Source organism: Balaenoptera ricei, chromosome 4 (genome assembly GCF_028023285.1).
Source record: "Balaenoptera ricei isolate mBalRic1 chromosome 4, mBalRic1.hap2, whole genome shotgun sequence".
Classification (NCBI taxonomy): Eukaryota; Metazoa; Chordata; class Mammalia; order Artiodactyla; family Balaenopteridae; genus Balaenoptera; species Balaenoptera ricei.
Window position 1 is genome coordinate 65,009,062 of NC_082642.1, and position 14,956 is coordinate 65,024,017.

Consider the following 14,956-nt stretch of genomic DNA (forward strand, 5'->3'; position numbering starts at 1 on the left):
ATGATAATGGTACCAAAAGTGTCTTTCAGAAATAAAAATGATTTAACCTTTACTGTTGTGATAATGCCCAGGCACTCAATATTTATCCTTAAGCTCTTTATAATATATGTACTATGTCTAACCTTTAAGACATTTGGAGCATGGCAGGAAAGTCAGCTTCTTATCGATATGTGTGGATTCTTAAAGAATGTTAGTACAAATTTTTATAAATATTTGGTGGTCCCTGGGGGAAAATGTCATTCTTACTATGGTTAGAAAGCAAGTTCGAAATTTCAGCTCTTTTACTATTCAAGGTTGTATACTTTAAACAAAAAATCAAAAGACTGCCACTGTTATATTTCTTAGAATAATAGATGGCTGTCTTTGTTGACTAACATTAAATATTCTTATGCCAGAGCATGGAAAATTGTTTACATTAGTCATTGGAATCGTGATTTAAAAAAAAAAACTTCAGGTTTGCTATGCTACTGTAAATAGAAGCATGAAGCTTTTGGATAATTTAGGATTTATTGTGGAGTGGGTATAAATTGACTTAACTAATAAGCAGGATTGAATTAATGAACTGAGTCCAGATAATAATAATAACGCATTTGTGATTGTAAAGTCAATGTATTAAATAGGTTGTTTCTCCTTTTCCCTCCCACTGATTTCTTTAATTTTCAAACTATATGGCCTTCTAGATGACTTTAATTGAAATAATTTGGATTTAGCCAAATACTATCAAAAAGTAATAAATTTCAATATATCACATTAAAATTATGCAGTGGTGATGGGTTTTAATGTTTTCCCCCCTTCTGGTTTTATATTATGAGTACCAATTAGCTGCTAACTATAGAAAAATCATCTTGTGTCTTTTGTAAATTGAATTTTCTTTTTTGAATCTTTATGAGGAATTGGAAAACAATAAGTACAGTTGATCATCATTATTCGTGTAGTTAGGTTCTGTAAAGTCACCACCAACACGGAATTAACAAATACTGAATCATTGCTCCTAGGGGAAATACTGGGGTTATTGTGTGAGCTTCTGGCCACATTTTCACCAACTAATCAATACATAAATTTGTTTTAGGTGTCTTTCTGTTTTGTTGAGTTAACTAACATTGAACTCATGGTCAACAGCACCATAACTTCATGCCCGACCCAAGCTTATCTAACACACGTGCTTTCTCCATGTGGTCTATTACAGCCTTCTAGTACTTAGGAACACTAGACAGCATTTCAGCACTATATTTGAGGGCCATTTTAAACAGTAAAATCACCAGTAAAAAAGCACAAAAATGCAAAAAACAATGCACTAAATAGAGCAAAGGATGCTTGTTTAAGAGAGCTGAACCAAGGACACAGCATGTCAACTTGTCACCCTCAACTGGGAACATATGCATTGGGCAAGTCAAATTTTTCACCTCTCTATGCATGATTGTGAAAGTACCACAAAAGTTTTAAACAACAGGCAAATTTACAAATACAGAATCCACAAATAAGGATCAACTGTACTTAACTGTATTATAAAGCTGTGACATATCTGTCTGATCTACAGAATAGGATTTATTGCTGAATCATGCTCCAGTATTTCCATAACATTTTAAATATCCATTCTGTCTGAAAGTAAATACTTAGTTCCTAATTGTATGTAGTAGTTTCCTTTTGCTCTTTGTTTTAGCAGTATTTCAGGTCTTTGTCCATTTGTTCAGAAATACCAAACACAACGTGCCAGAATTTTAGGTGTAGCCATGAATTTTAAAAGAAGTTTTGCCCTCTTGGACCATCAGATAGTGTGAAAAGTGCTATGGTAGGGATTTGCCAAATGTGCTGGATATCTCTGCCTCTCCAGTTCCACTCTGCTCTCTGCCCTCAAGAGACTTACGAGTGGACCACGGCAGTGGGCTGCTTCACCTCCTGGCTTCTGGGTGGGTGTGGCTAAGGAGTGTCCTAGCTGGAGATCTGAGGATGGTCAGGGTAACCTCTCTGCTCTCCCACTATGGGCTGCCTCAATAGTCAAAGGTTACCACTTCCTGTAAACTTTTCTTCACTCCTTTCCTTCGAGTTGCCACTTCCTGTTCTCTTCCCTTCTGGCCAAGGGGTGATGTCAGCTCTGCTGATACTAGCCTGGAGCTGTTGAAGCTATTGTGCCTCCTCCTGTGGCTCCCCTACACCCCACATCTTTGTTAGTATCTCCTCAGAGTATCTTAATTTAAGAACCATCTGCTTCCTATTGGGAACCAAGACCAGTAAACCAGAGAAATTCCTAGAGAACAATTCTGATGAAGAGTTTACCTCTTTGATGGGTCCTTGTCCCCAAACATTATTAGACAGTATCTCACAACCTTACAGAGCATGCCCTAAGAGTTTTGTTTTTGTTTTTGTTTTCTGGGGGGATTTTTTTGAATTTTATTTATTTTTTATACAGCAGGTTCTTATTAGTTATCTATTTTATACATATTAGTGTCTATATGTCAATCCCAACCTCCCAATTCATCCCACCACCACCACCCCCGCCCCCCCTTTCCCCCCATTGGTGTCCATACGTTTGTTCTCTACATCTGTGTGTCTATTTCTGCCTTGCAAACTGGTTCATCTGTACCATTTTTCTAGATTCCACATATATGAGTTAATATACGATATTTGTTTTTCTCCTTCTGACTTACTTCACTCTGTATGACAATCTCTAGGTCCATCCACGTCTCTACAAATGACCCAATTTCGTTCCTTTTTATAGCTGAGTAATATTCCATTGTATATATGTACCACATCTTCTTTACCCATTCGTCTGTTGATGGGCATTTAGGTTGTTTCCATGACCTGGCTATTGTAAATAGTGCTGCAGTGAACATTGGGGTGCATGTGTCTTTTTGAATTATGGTTTTCTCTGGGTATATGCCCAGTAGTGGGATTGCTGGGTCATATGGTAATTCTATTTTTAGTTTTTTAAGGAAACTCCATACTGTTTGCCATAGTGGCTGTATCAATTTACTTTCCCACCAACAGTGCAAGAGGGTTCCCTTTTCTCCACATGCTCTCCAGCATTTGTTGTTTGTAGAATTTCTGCCCTAAGAGTTTTGATAACCAAAATCCTATTCTGGTAGATACCTATGCAGATAACCACTCAAAGAAACAAATTTGTCTTCTTTAGCAAGCTCCTAAGCCAATGTCTGCAGCATTTAGTTATAAGTTTTTGAGTAGGTCCAAATGCATTTACTCCACTCTTCTAACCTAGCCCAGAGACCCTCTGAAACTAGAGTAAATCACACATAGGTCTGTAGTTTTGGGATTGTCCAAAAGGCTCGTCATCTCTATTTCAGCATGGCAGTTGAAAGAGTAGAGTGGGCTAAGGTTCTCTGGAGTCAAATCATCACACTTTGGTCTCATCTTGTTTTAAGTGAATACCTAGATCACTTCAACTTTTTGTGCCATGGATCCTTTCTCAGAATAATGTTTTTAAGTGCAGAAAATAAAATGCATAGCATTACAAAACCAATTATGTTGAAGTGTAAGTTATCAAAATATGTACATGTGTGATACAGTAATATATGTTCATTTAATAGCCAGATCTAGCAGAGAGTTTAATAACTGCTATGACATTGAAGTAGCATGAACAATATATTGAGATCTCTGCAACTGGAATGTGATATGAAAAGACCTGATTTCTGTTAGTGACGAAGTCACGTTACTGCCTAAAACAACTCTGGATTGTTGTATGCATTTATAATCAAAGGAAATACTAAATTTCAGTTACAGTCTAGTGAAAAAAAAGTAATTTTTTTCCCATCCAAGTTCACATATCCTCTGAATTCTATCAAATCCCTTAGAGGTCTGTGGACTCCAAGGTAAGACCCCTTTACCTAGCTAATCTGATACACCAATATCAAGTGAGACTACAACATTATATTCAAAGGCCAGTGATGCTTAATTGAGCATAATTTAGTATTTAATGTGATTCACAGCTCATGTCTACTTCATTAACACATATTTAGCAAGTTCCATGGTGGGACAGCCTTCGGGACCAGCCAGATGCTGTGCTGTTGCCATGATCACACCTGTGCACTGCTTCACGTGTAGCAGGATCGTCAGCAACAAGTGGGCGGCCTGCCTGGGGCTGCTGCAAGCCGAGTACACCCAGGAGGACTCCCTGCAGTGCTGTGTGCCGCTGGCCCACACGGACCTGACCGAGAAGCTGCTCAATTATGCACCCCTGCAGAAGTGATGGTTCTGGAGCCCGGTCATGGTTTGCTTAAAATCTCTTCCTTTGGGGAACACTCCTTCCTCTTCTGTAGTCTCCTCATTCCATTCTAGGGTGACTGGCCCCATGGAAGAGCACATGACCCAACCCAGACCAATCCAAGTCCTCTCTTCAGGATCTAGAGTTCTAAGGACCAAGTGGGCCTGGAGGCACCAATGGCTGTGTTTCCTTCAGGTGGACCACGCCTGCCTAGAAATAAAACCAACGTGAAAAAAGCAGAACCAGGAAAGACAAGACATAATGCCATCTTGGAACTCCTAGATCTAGCCCTGCCTGGATTTTTCAGTTACATGAGTGAGTGAATTCCTCATTTTTGCTTAAACTATTTTGTGGGGCTCTGTCCCTTGGAACTGAAAGATGACCGACTTACACGGGATAATAAGTATGAACAGTGACACTGAAGTTCTGTTGGAGGGAATTAACTCAAAGTGGGGAAATGCCACAATCAAATTTGCATCTTAGACTATACTAACCACATGGAAATAGGCTCATGAGGGGCAAGTCTAGAGGGAAGGAGAAGATGTGGCTCTTGGAGCGACCATCAGATTCTCTGAATATTTCTAATAGTTCTTAAATTTACGTGTTCTAACCAAAACTTCCCTCTTGTTTTAAAATAGAGATTATTTTCTTATTACAGAAAACTCAGAAAATACTTAAAAGCAAAAATAAGGAAACAGAAAACCCCCAAATCTACCCTGCAGGGACAACCACTGTTAAAACTTAACGTTTATACTTCTAAACTCTTACCTGTGTAACTGTGAGTTCACTGAGGTGGGAAAATGTATTAAATAAGTGCAAGTACCTTGCACTTAGAATATGCAAAAATTGCTGATCTGGAAAAAGAATATGTGCGAAACTACAGACTTAACATTTTTTCCAGAAGAACAAATCATTGACCAGCTTATGATTTTAAATTGTATTTCTGTTCATCAACTTCAATCTTCAAATTGTGAACTTAATGTTAACCTGAGACTAAGTATATGCCGAATACATGTTACAAAGATTTCACATTAGGATGTGTTTGATGATGAACATAAGAGGGATTTAGATGAGGAAGATTTAATGGTTAACTTACCCATATCTTTACCTCTTACAATTATAGCAGTTTGTACTGCAAAGAAAAAGTAAAGATTACTAACAAACAAATTAGTCTACAACTGAAGAAAATAGCAATGAGTATGTAGAAACTGGTCTGCATTTATTGAATATATAGTCTATACAATATCTGTCAGACTTCACTGCTAGAAAGAGCTATTAGATGCTACATAAGTAAGACAGATCACATCTCCATCCCTGCTCTCTAGTTGCATATACTCTGCAAGGTTTACAAGATTGAAACTCTTATTCTTAATAACTTTGTTCTCACTGTTTAATAGAACCCTCAGAGTTCTCCACTTCTCAAACTCCTATACATTTGCTTCTACCTCATCTTCCAGCCTGCCTCCAATTCAGTCTCTTTCCTAAGGACAGATTGTAAATTTTATTTCTTAAAAACAGCATATGCAAGGACTCTGAAGATGTCTAGTGATTCCCTCAGGCTCCAACCAAAGCGACTTATTAAATAACAGTACTGGAAGGCAGCATGGAATGTTTGTTTTAAAGTTTCCATCAATGCCAAGGCACAATTATAAACAGTTTCCCTATAGCAAGGGGACCAATTCCTGGGAAATAAGCTCAAATTTTCAGCCCCATTGCCTACTCACATTCTTTTTTTTTTTCTGGCCATGCTGCATGGCTTGCGAGATCTTAGTTCCCCTACCAGGCAGTGAAAGTGCTGAGTCCTAACCACTGGACCGCCAGGGAATTCCCCCAACTCACAGTCTTTATTCCACCCTATACAGATTAAGTGGAGTGTGGTGACCAGTAGGGACAGAAGGAATGCCGTTTAGACTCCCAATATAGACCATAGACTGCTTTTCCACGAGGCAATTACAGTTTTCTGTAGCACTCAGGAAGTTGGTCATCTGAAGAATCTTGAAACTGGGAGACCCGATCCACCTTCCCTTCTTTTCTTCGTTCGGCCAACTGAGCCCCTACTATGTACCAAACAAGGAAGATACAACATGAGGAACCTGTAGTCCCTGCCCCCAAGCAGCTCACAGCCCAGGGAAGGAGCATGCAGCAAGCCTCTGCCCATACAAGAACAAACACGGTGCAGAAGGAGATCCATCCTCTACCCTAAGAGCACAGTCTCTGCCACCTGAAAGTTTCCAGCCTTGTGGGGGAAGATAAGGCAAATACAGAGTCAAACCCTGTGTGCCATGGAGACAAAACATTGGTGCTGTGGGGCTTAGATCATGAAGGAAAGACTGGGGAGGCAAAAAAGGAAGACGGTTAGGGTAGCGCTTCTGCAACAAGCAAGGGTTTTACCGCTGCAATCACTCATTCCCTGTGCTTCCTTTTTACCATCAACAGATGTTTTCCAGAATTGGGAATATTGCCCTCCAGGAGTTTACAAATCCAAGTGAAAAATAACCGCAAACTGTTGGAGTAGAAAGGAAAGGAACAAAAGAATAACTCCTTGGGCCTCTGTGATGGAGGCTTCCAGTACACAGCCTTAACATCTGGGACAATGTCAAACAAGCATTCCACTTATTTCTTAAGTATCTTGTGCTTATCATAGTTAAACCTGCTTAAAATAAAATCCACCAGGATGCTCATTTTGTTTACCCTATGCTGCACTACAAAGAGGAAGCAACCCAAGACATTGTTCTGTGCTGCTGAGAACAATTCCATTTCCTTCCTGTTGGCTGATTTTATTTTTCTTGATGCAACATGTAATTAGGGGCATTTTTTTCAAACAGATGTGTACTATAAAATTCAGTCTCTACTGCAGCAACATAAGATCCTCCTGCAGATCAAGGCAGCCAAGAATGGTGCATTTAGAGAAGGGGGTTTGCTTTAATGTTGTGTGTGACCAACTTCCTGTTGCCTTTTAACGTTCTCTTGCTGGAACAGCTCAATTGGATAATTAAGAAATGCACACATGCACAGGAAATCTTTTTAAATAAAATTTTGAAATAAAGTGTAACATACCTAAAGAAAAGTATACAAATCCTAAGTGTATGGCTCAGTGAATTGTCTCAGTGAACACACCCACGTGACATCAGTCAGACCAAGAAGTAGAACACCAGCACCCAGAAACCCCCGTGCCGCCCCCAGCCACCTGACTCTTCCCTTCCCCACCATGCTCACTTCTGCCTGTTTTTAACATCATATAAAATGGAACTATCTTATGTACTCTTTTATGCTGGACTTTTCAACGTTGGGAGATCCATATTGTACGTAGCAACAGTTGCGTCACTTTGCACAGATGATTAGTCACCTCCTGGATGGGAGAGAGAACCACACAGACGAGTGGAGGTTTCCCTCAGACTGGGACTCCAAGTGCTGTGCCATTGCCTCGTCTCTGCAGTCTAACACTGGATGCACAGAGCCACCACTATCCACTGCGGGTGGATTCCTGGCTGGGAGAGCAGTTTCCTGAGAACCCTCTGACCATTAAACCTCAGTCCCTATTAAGAATTCTTCTGTTCCCTTCACTGTGAGTTCAACTAGTATTTGCTGAGCACCCCCCCCCCATGTGTAAATCCCTGTGCTGTGTGAACGCTGCAGGAATAACAATCCCAAGAAGATGCAATGGGAGCAATGAGACAGTACACCAATAACTGTCATTCAAGGGCTCAATCTGATTAGAGGTGATAAGAGAAATACAAGGTACTTTGGGAGTTTTAAAGTCGGAGGAAATCACACTCAGGGATCAGAAAAAGACTTGGCAATGGTGTTCAAGACTTGGAGGCCCAATGAGATCAATAGGATGATCTGTGGAAAGACTCCAGGCCAAGGCTATATGCTGAGTAAAAACAAAAAACAAAGACAAGTAAGGATCACTTTGTGGAGAGTAGTAAGTGACCCAGTTGTCTTAATCATAGGGAATATTGGGAATTGAGGGGTTTTTTTAGAAGTATAGTTGATTTACAATGTTGTGTTAATTACTGCTGTACAGCAAAGTGATTCAGTTATACATATATATACACATTCTTTTTTAATATTCTTTTACATTATGGTTTATTGAATATAGTTCTCTGTGCTATACGGTAGGACCTTGTTGTTTATCAGGAATTGAGTCTTGAAAGCCAGGAGGAAATCATTTTGCAGGAGGCCTTAGATGTCAAGGTAAGGAAGGAATTTATTCCAGTGGCTTTTTCCACTGGCTTCTGCCCTTCAGCCTACAAGGGTGCTCAGACCTCCCTTTTCTAACAACTTCTGTCCACTTTTCCTCTCTCCTAAGTATCTTTATTCCTCCCTTCACTCCTTGTCCTTTTTAAGAATCTTATTCTCCATTTCAGTTTAACCCACTGCCAGCTGGTTTCTATACCGAACATTCTTCCAAAATTACTATTGCTGAGATCTTTGTATGTCTCAGAGTTCTTGGTTGTAAAGAACTGAACCAGCTCTGGCTAGAGGAAGGAGAAATGGGATTTACGGGGAAGGATATTGAGTGGCTCCCAAGATTGAAGAGAAAACTGGAAAAGTACGCTTAGAAAACAGGAAGGAACAAAGAAATATCTGGCAACCTAGAACCCAGCCACCAGAACAGGCTACTCAGGTCTCCATGCCATTGAATCCTCCTATCACACCTCTGCTTGATTGATCTGACTGCCCCAACTCTTTGCATCACTCTTTCAAGGGTCAAGGTCCTGGGTGGGAGCATCCTTCGGGCTGACCTTGGGTCAAGGGTCTGGCCTCTCACCCAGGAGTCAGGGAGGAGAACTATTTACCCTTATCAGCTTTTTAGTGAGAGGCAGAGTTTCCAAAATAGTAAGCTATTTGAATAAGTGCAACCTCTCCCAACTGCTAAGCCAAACAGCCTCTTTTGAGCGTTCATTCCACTTTATCTCTGCATCATTCATCACCATCAGCCACCAGTCCTCCACCTCCCACCTTCTTAAACTTCCCTCTTCCTTCAGCATCCAGGATATGGCTTTTTCCTGGTTCTTCTCTGCTTCTGGCCACTACTCCTCTATCCCCCTCTTCAGTGTTGAGGTTCCCAAAATCCCTTCCTTGTCCTCGCTCCTTATATAGACTCCCTCGGGAAATTACATTTATATCCTTGGCTCCAAATGTGACCCTAAATTTTTTGCTCCAGCCTTGATTCTCATTCTGGGCTTAAGTCCCATAGACACCTCAATATCAGTGTGTCCCAGATGGAACTTCAGGGCTGCACGCCTTACTGGCCTCAAGTCACAATTGGCCCAACTGGAAATCCAGTCATCCACGGTCCCCATATATAGTCAGCCACCAAATTCTGTCCATTCTATTTCAAAAGTGTCTCTTTACTTACTGAAATATTTAAAAGGTCTCTTGACTGCCATTCTGCTTCCTGATTAGCATCGAAGATCTGGACTGCGTTTGACTGCTGGAGCCACAGCCTAGAGAGACAGAAGGGGAAAAGGGAGCCCTACGTGGGAGCTCACCAGCTTCTATACTTCAGGGTCTTCAAGAGCATCTTCTTTTTCTTCTCTCTTTTTAAAGTTTAATTTTGTATTATATTCACCTGGTTCAAAAATCATAAGTTATAAAGGGTATACAAAATCTCTCTCTTAACTTTGCATCTGCCCAGTTTCTCGTCCCACTCCACCCCCTCCCCTATAGATATCCTTCCAGAGTTTCTTTATGCATTTATAATAAAGTATGAATAAAAGTTCTTATTTTCACTCCCTCCCACCCTTTGTTTTTACCCTAAAGGCACACACTATATCCTCTCTTCTGTATCTTACTTTTTGTCACTTAACAAACATGTGCTGGTAAAACTTTCCATATCATTGGAAGTAGAGAGCTGCCTTATTTTTTTAAATTTTTATTTTATATAGGAGTATAGTTGATTTACAATGTTATATTAGCTTCAGGTATACAGCAAAGTGATTCATTTATACATATACATGTATCTATTCTTTTTCAGATTCTTTTCCCATGTAGGTTATTACAGAGTATTGAGCAGAGTTCCCTGTGCTATACAGTAGGTCCTGGTTGGTTATCTATTTTATATACAGTAGTGTGTATGTGTGAATCCCAATCTCCCAATTTATCCCTCCCCCAACCTTTCCCCTTTGGTAACCATAAGTTTGTTTTCTAAGTCTGTGAGTCTGTTTCTGTTTTGTAAATAAGTTCGTTTGTATCAAATTTTTTAGATTCCCCATATAAGTGATATCATATATTTGTCTTTCTCTGTCTGAATTACTTCACTTAGTATGATAATCTCCAGGTCCATCCACGTTGCTACAAATGGCATTATTTCATTCTTTTTAATGGCTAATATTCCATTGTATATTTGTACCACATCTTTATCCATTCATCTGTCAGTGGACATTTAGGTTGTTTCCATGTCTTGGCTACTGTAAACAGTGCTGCAATGAACATTGGGGTGCATGTACCTTTTTTTAAAAAATAAATTTATTTGTTTGTTTGTTTATTTATTTATGGCTGTGTTGGGTCTTCGTTGCTGCAGGTGGGCTTTCTCTAGTTGTGGCAAGCAGGGGCTACTCTTCGTTGCAGTGCGCAGGCTTCTCATTGTGGTGGCTTCTCGTTGCGGAGCACGGGCTCTAGGCACGCGGGCTTCAGTAGTTGCAGCACATGGGCTCAGTAGTTGTGGATCATGGGCTCTAGAGCTCAGGCTCAGGAGTTGTGACGCACAGGCTTCGTTGCTCCGCGGCATGTGGGATCTTCCCAGACCAGGGCTCGAACCCATGCCCCCTGCACTGGGAGACGTTTTCTTAACCACTGCGCCACCAGGAAAGTCCCATGCATGTATCTTTTTGAATTATGGTTTTCTCCGGATATATGCCCAGGAGTGGGATTGCTGGATCATATGATAAGAGAGTTGCCTTATTTTAAGAGTATTTTCCTAACATGCTGGTGTCATAAATGCCTGAAAAGTTTATTATACGTGTCTTTTCATTCAGTCTGGTTGAATTGCCCATCAACCATAATATTTAGGCACTACATTTTTTTAATTGAAGTATAGATGATTTACAATGTTGTGTTAATTTCTGCTCTACAGCAAAGTGATTCAGTTATTTATATATATATATTTTTTTTTTTATATATATATATACACATTCTTTCTTACATTCTTTTCCACTATGCCTTATCACAGGATATTGAATATAGTTTCCTGTACTATACAGTAGGACCTTGTTGTTTATCCATTCTATATATAATAGTTTGCATCTGCTAACCCCAAATTCCCAGTCCATCCCTCCCCCACCCCCCCTTCCCCTTGGCAACCACAAGTCTGTTCTCTGTGTCTGTGAGTCTGTTTCTGTTTCGTAGATAAGTTCATTTGTTAATATTTTAGATTCCACATACAAGTGATATCATATGGTATTTGTCTTTGTCTGACTTACTTCACTTAGTATGACAATCTCTAGGTCCATCCATGTTGCTGCAGAGGGCATCATTTCATTCTTTTTATGGCTGAGTAATGTTTCATTGTATAATATATATGTGCCACATCTTCTTTATCCATTCATCTGTAAATGGACATTTAGGTTGTTTCCATGTCTTGGCTATTGTGAATAGTGCTGCTATGAACATAGGGGTTCATGTATCTTTTGAATTATAGTTTTGTCCAGATATATGCACAGGAGTGGGATCACTGGATCATATTGGCAACTCTATTTTTAGTTTTTTGAGGAACCTCTATACTGTTTTCAATAGTGCCTTTACCAACTTACATTCCCACCAACAAGTAGGAGGGTTACTTTTTCTCCACACCCTCTCCAGCATTTGTTATTTGTAGACTTTTTAATGATGGCCATTCTGACTGGTGTGAGGTGGTACCTCATTGTAATTTTGATTTGCATTTCTCTAATAATTAGTGATATTGAGCATCTTTTCATGTGCCTGTTGGCCATCTGTATGTCATCTTTGGAGAAATGTTTATTTAGGTCTTCTGCCCATTTCCTATTGGGTTGTTTGTTTTTTTATTGTTGAGTTGTATGAGCTATTTGTATATTTTGGAAATTAAGCCCTTGTTGGTTGCATCATTTGCAAATATTTTCTCCCATTCTGTAAATTGTCTTTTCATTTTGTTTATGGTTTCCTTTGCTGTACAAAAGCTTGTAAGTTTGATTAGGTCCCATTTGTTTATTTTTGCTTTTATTTCTATCGCCTTGGGAGACTGACCTAAGAAAACATCGGTATGATTTATGTCAGAGAATGTTTTGCCTATGTTCTCTTCTAGGAGTTTTATGGTGTCATGTCTTATGTTTAAGTCTTTAAGCCATTTTGAGTTTATTTTTGCATATGGTGTGAGGGTGTGTTCTAACCTCATTGATTTACTGCAGCTGTCCAACTTTCCCAGCACCTCTTGCTGAAGAGATGTCTTTTCTCCATTGTATATTCTTTAGGCGCTTCATTTTTTGAGTACAGCAGGTTTGAGAGCAATTTGCTGGAAATATTAACCAGTTCTCATCTTTTCTCTATTCCAAATCAGCTATAAGAATAACTGAAATTTAAACGCACATCAAAGATTATTACTCCACATGAGAAAACAGGATGCTGCCACTTTTCAGAATAAATGCCTGTTGGGGGTAGAGTGGCAAAAGTGTAGAAAAATCTGTTTGGGGGTTAACAGCAGGAAATCAGCAGACCTACAAAACTGATAGTGGTCAGAAACTTGGGAGTTTGGAGGACTGGGATGGAATGGCTGATTCAGGTGTAGCAAAAGGAAAATGTCACCATTGGCTAAAGGCAAATGCAGAGGTGGATCTGGTGTCCTCCAGAAGTGCAGAGCTGAGCTCTAGACATTAACTCTCTCTCACTTCCTAGACTGATGACTTGAAGTGATTGACTTGAAATATAATCAGCAGAAGCAAACTACAAATAGAAGAAATTTTTCTAAATCCGATAAAGAGTACCTACAAAAGTCTGTTACAAACATCACATTTAAAGATGAATTACTGAAAACTTTGCCACTAAGACTGGGAATGAAACAAGAGGGCCTCCTATTCAATATCATACTAGAAGTACCAGCTGATGCAATAAGGAAAGAAAAAGGAATAAAGGGCATAAGAATTGGAAAGAAAGAAATTGTATGACATGATTATATACAAAGAAAATACAAAAGAATTTACAGACAAGCCACTGGAACTAGGAAAGCTACTGGATAAAGGTTAACATAGATTAAAAACTCAATGGAATTTCTATATACAAACAACAAACAAGTAGAAATTGATTTAAATGATACCATTTACAATAGCATCAAAAAATGTAAATTATCTAGGATTAAATCTAACAAAATGTGCTGAAATAACACTTCTCTACACTGAAAACTGAAAATATTAAGATGAACTAAGACATTAAGAAGACACAAATGGATTAATATATAACATGTTCCTGAATTATGACAATATTATAAAGATTTCAGTTCTCCTCAAATTGATTTATGTGTTAAGTTCTAATCGGTATCCCAACAGGGATTTTTTAAATACAAATTGATAGGCTGAGTCTAAAATGTAGATGGAAATATAAGGGCCCAAAATAGCCAAGACATCCTTGAAAAAGATTAATACTCATGTTTATATTCACTTGATTTACAATAAAGATGATACTTTAGTCTGGTGGGGAGTGAATGTGAGTCAATTGGATATCTATATGGAAAAAAATATATTGACCCGCTACATCATGTCATACACAAAAATGAATTCCGGATGACTAAAGGTCTAAATATGAAAAGTAGAATAATAAAGGTTTATGAAGAAAAGAGAGGAGTATATCTTCATGACCTTGGGTATGTAAAAATTTCTTAAACAGGTCACCAAAAGCATGCAGACTATAAAGGGGAAAAAAAATGATAAATTTAACTACAGTAAAAGTAAAAACTTCTGTTTATCAAAAGATACTATTAAGAAGGTAAAAAAATAAGACACAGAGTAAGTGAAGATATATATAGTACTTATATCTGACTTATATCCAGAATATATAAGGAACTCTTATGAATCAGTAAGAAAAAAGCAGATAACCCAAATAAAAAGTAAGCAAAAGATTTGAACAAGCATTTCTCAAGTAAGCATATGAAATGTTTCTCAAATAAACATGTGCAAACATCCTCAATATCAGTAGTCATCAAATTAAAACCACAGTGTGACACCACTACATAACCACTAGAATGGCTAAGATAAAAGACAGAAAATTCAAGTGTTGGTGAAGATGTGAAGCAAATGGAATTTTCATGCCTTGTCAGCAGGAGAATAAATAGATATAATAATTTCAGAAAGCTGTTTGGCAATATCTTCTAAAGCCGAACACATGCCAATTCTATGACATAACCATTCCACTCCTAGGAATATACCAAACAGAAATGCATCAAAAGATGTTTACAAATTCTTTTTTAAGATGAATCCAAGCAGCATTATTTGTGATAGCTAAAAACTGGAACCAATACAAATGTCCATCAACAGTGGATTGGATATACACATTGTGAGATATTCACACAATGGAACACTGTGCAGCAGTGAGAATGAATGAACTAAAACTACAGGCAGCAATATGGATAAATCTCATGAACATAATGGTTGAGCAAAAGAAACCAGACACAAAAGAGTACAGTTCCATTCATATAAGTATCCAAAACAAGCAACACTAAGGTACACTGTTAGAGGTCAGAATAGTGGTACCCTTGATGAGGGGACAGTGACTGAAAGGGTGGGGGGCTCA

The 14,956-nt window shown here is 38.8% G+C and overlaps 1 protein-coding gene across 1 annotated transcript; it reads left to right on the forward strand.

Annotated features, from left to right (window-relative positions):
• The first annotated feature begins 4,023 nt into the window (after nucleotides 1–4,023).
• LOC132365293 (DNA-directed RNA polymerases I, II, and III subunit RPABC5-like) lies at nucleotides 4,024–4,315 on the forward strand. Its single transcript, XM_059921993.1, has one exon. The coding sequence runs from the start codon at nucleotides 4,025–4,027 to the stop codon at nucleotides 4,199–4,201; it is 177 nt and encodes a 58-aa protein (XP_059777976.1). The 5' UTR covers nucleotide 4,024; the 3' UTR covers nucleotides 4,202–4,315.
• Nucleotides 4,316–14,956: the final 10,641 nt, after the last annotated feature.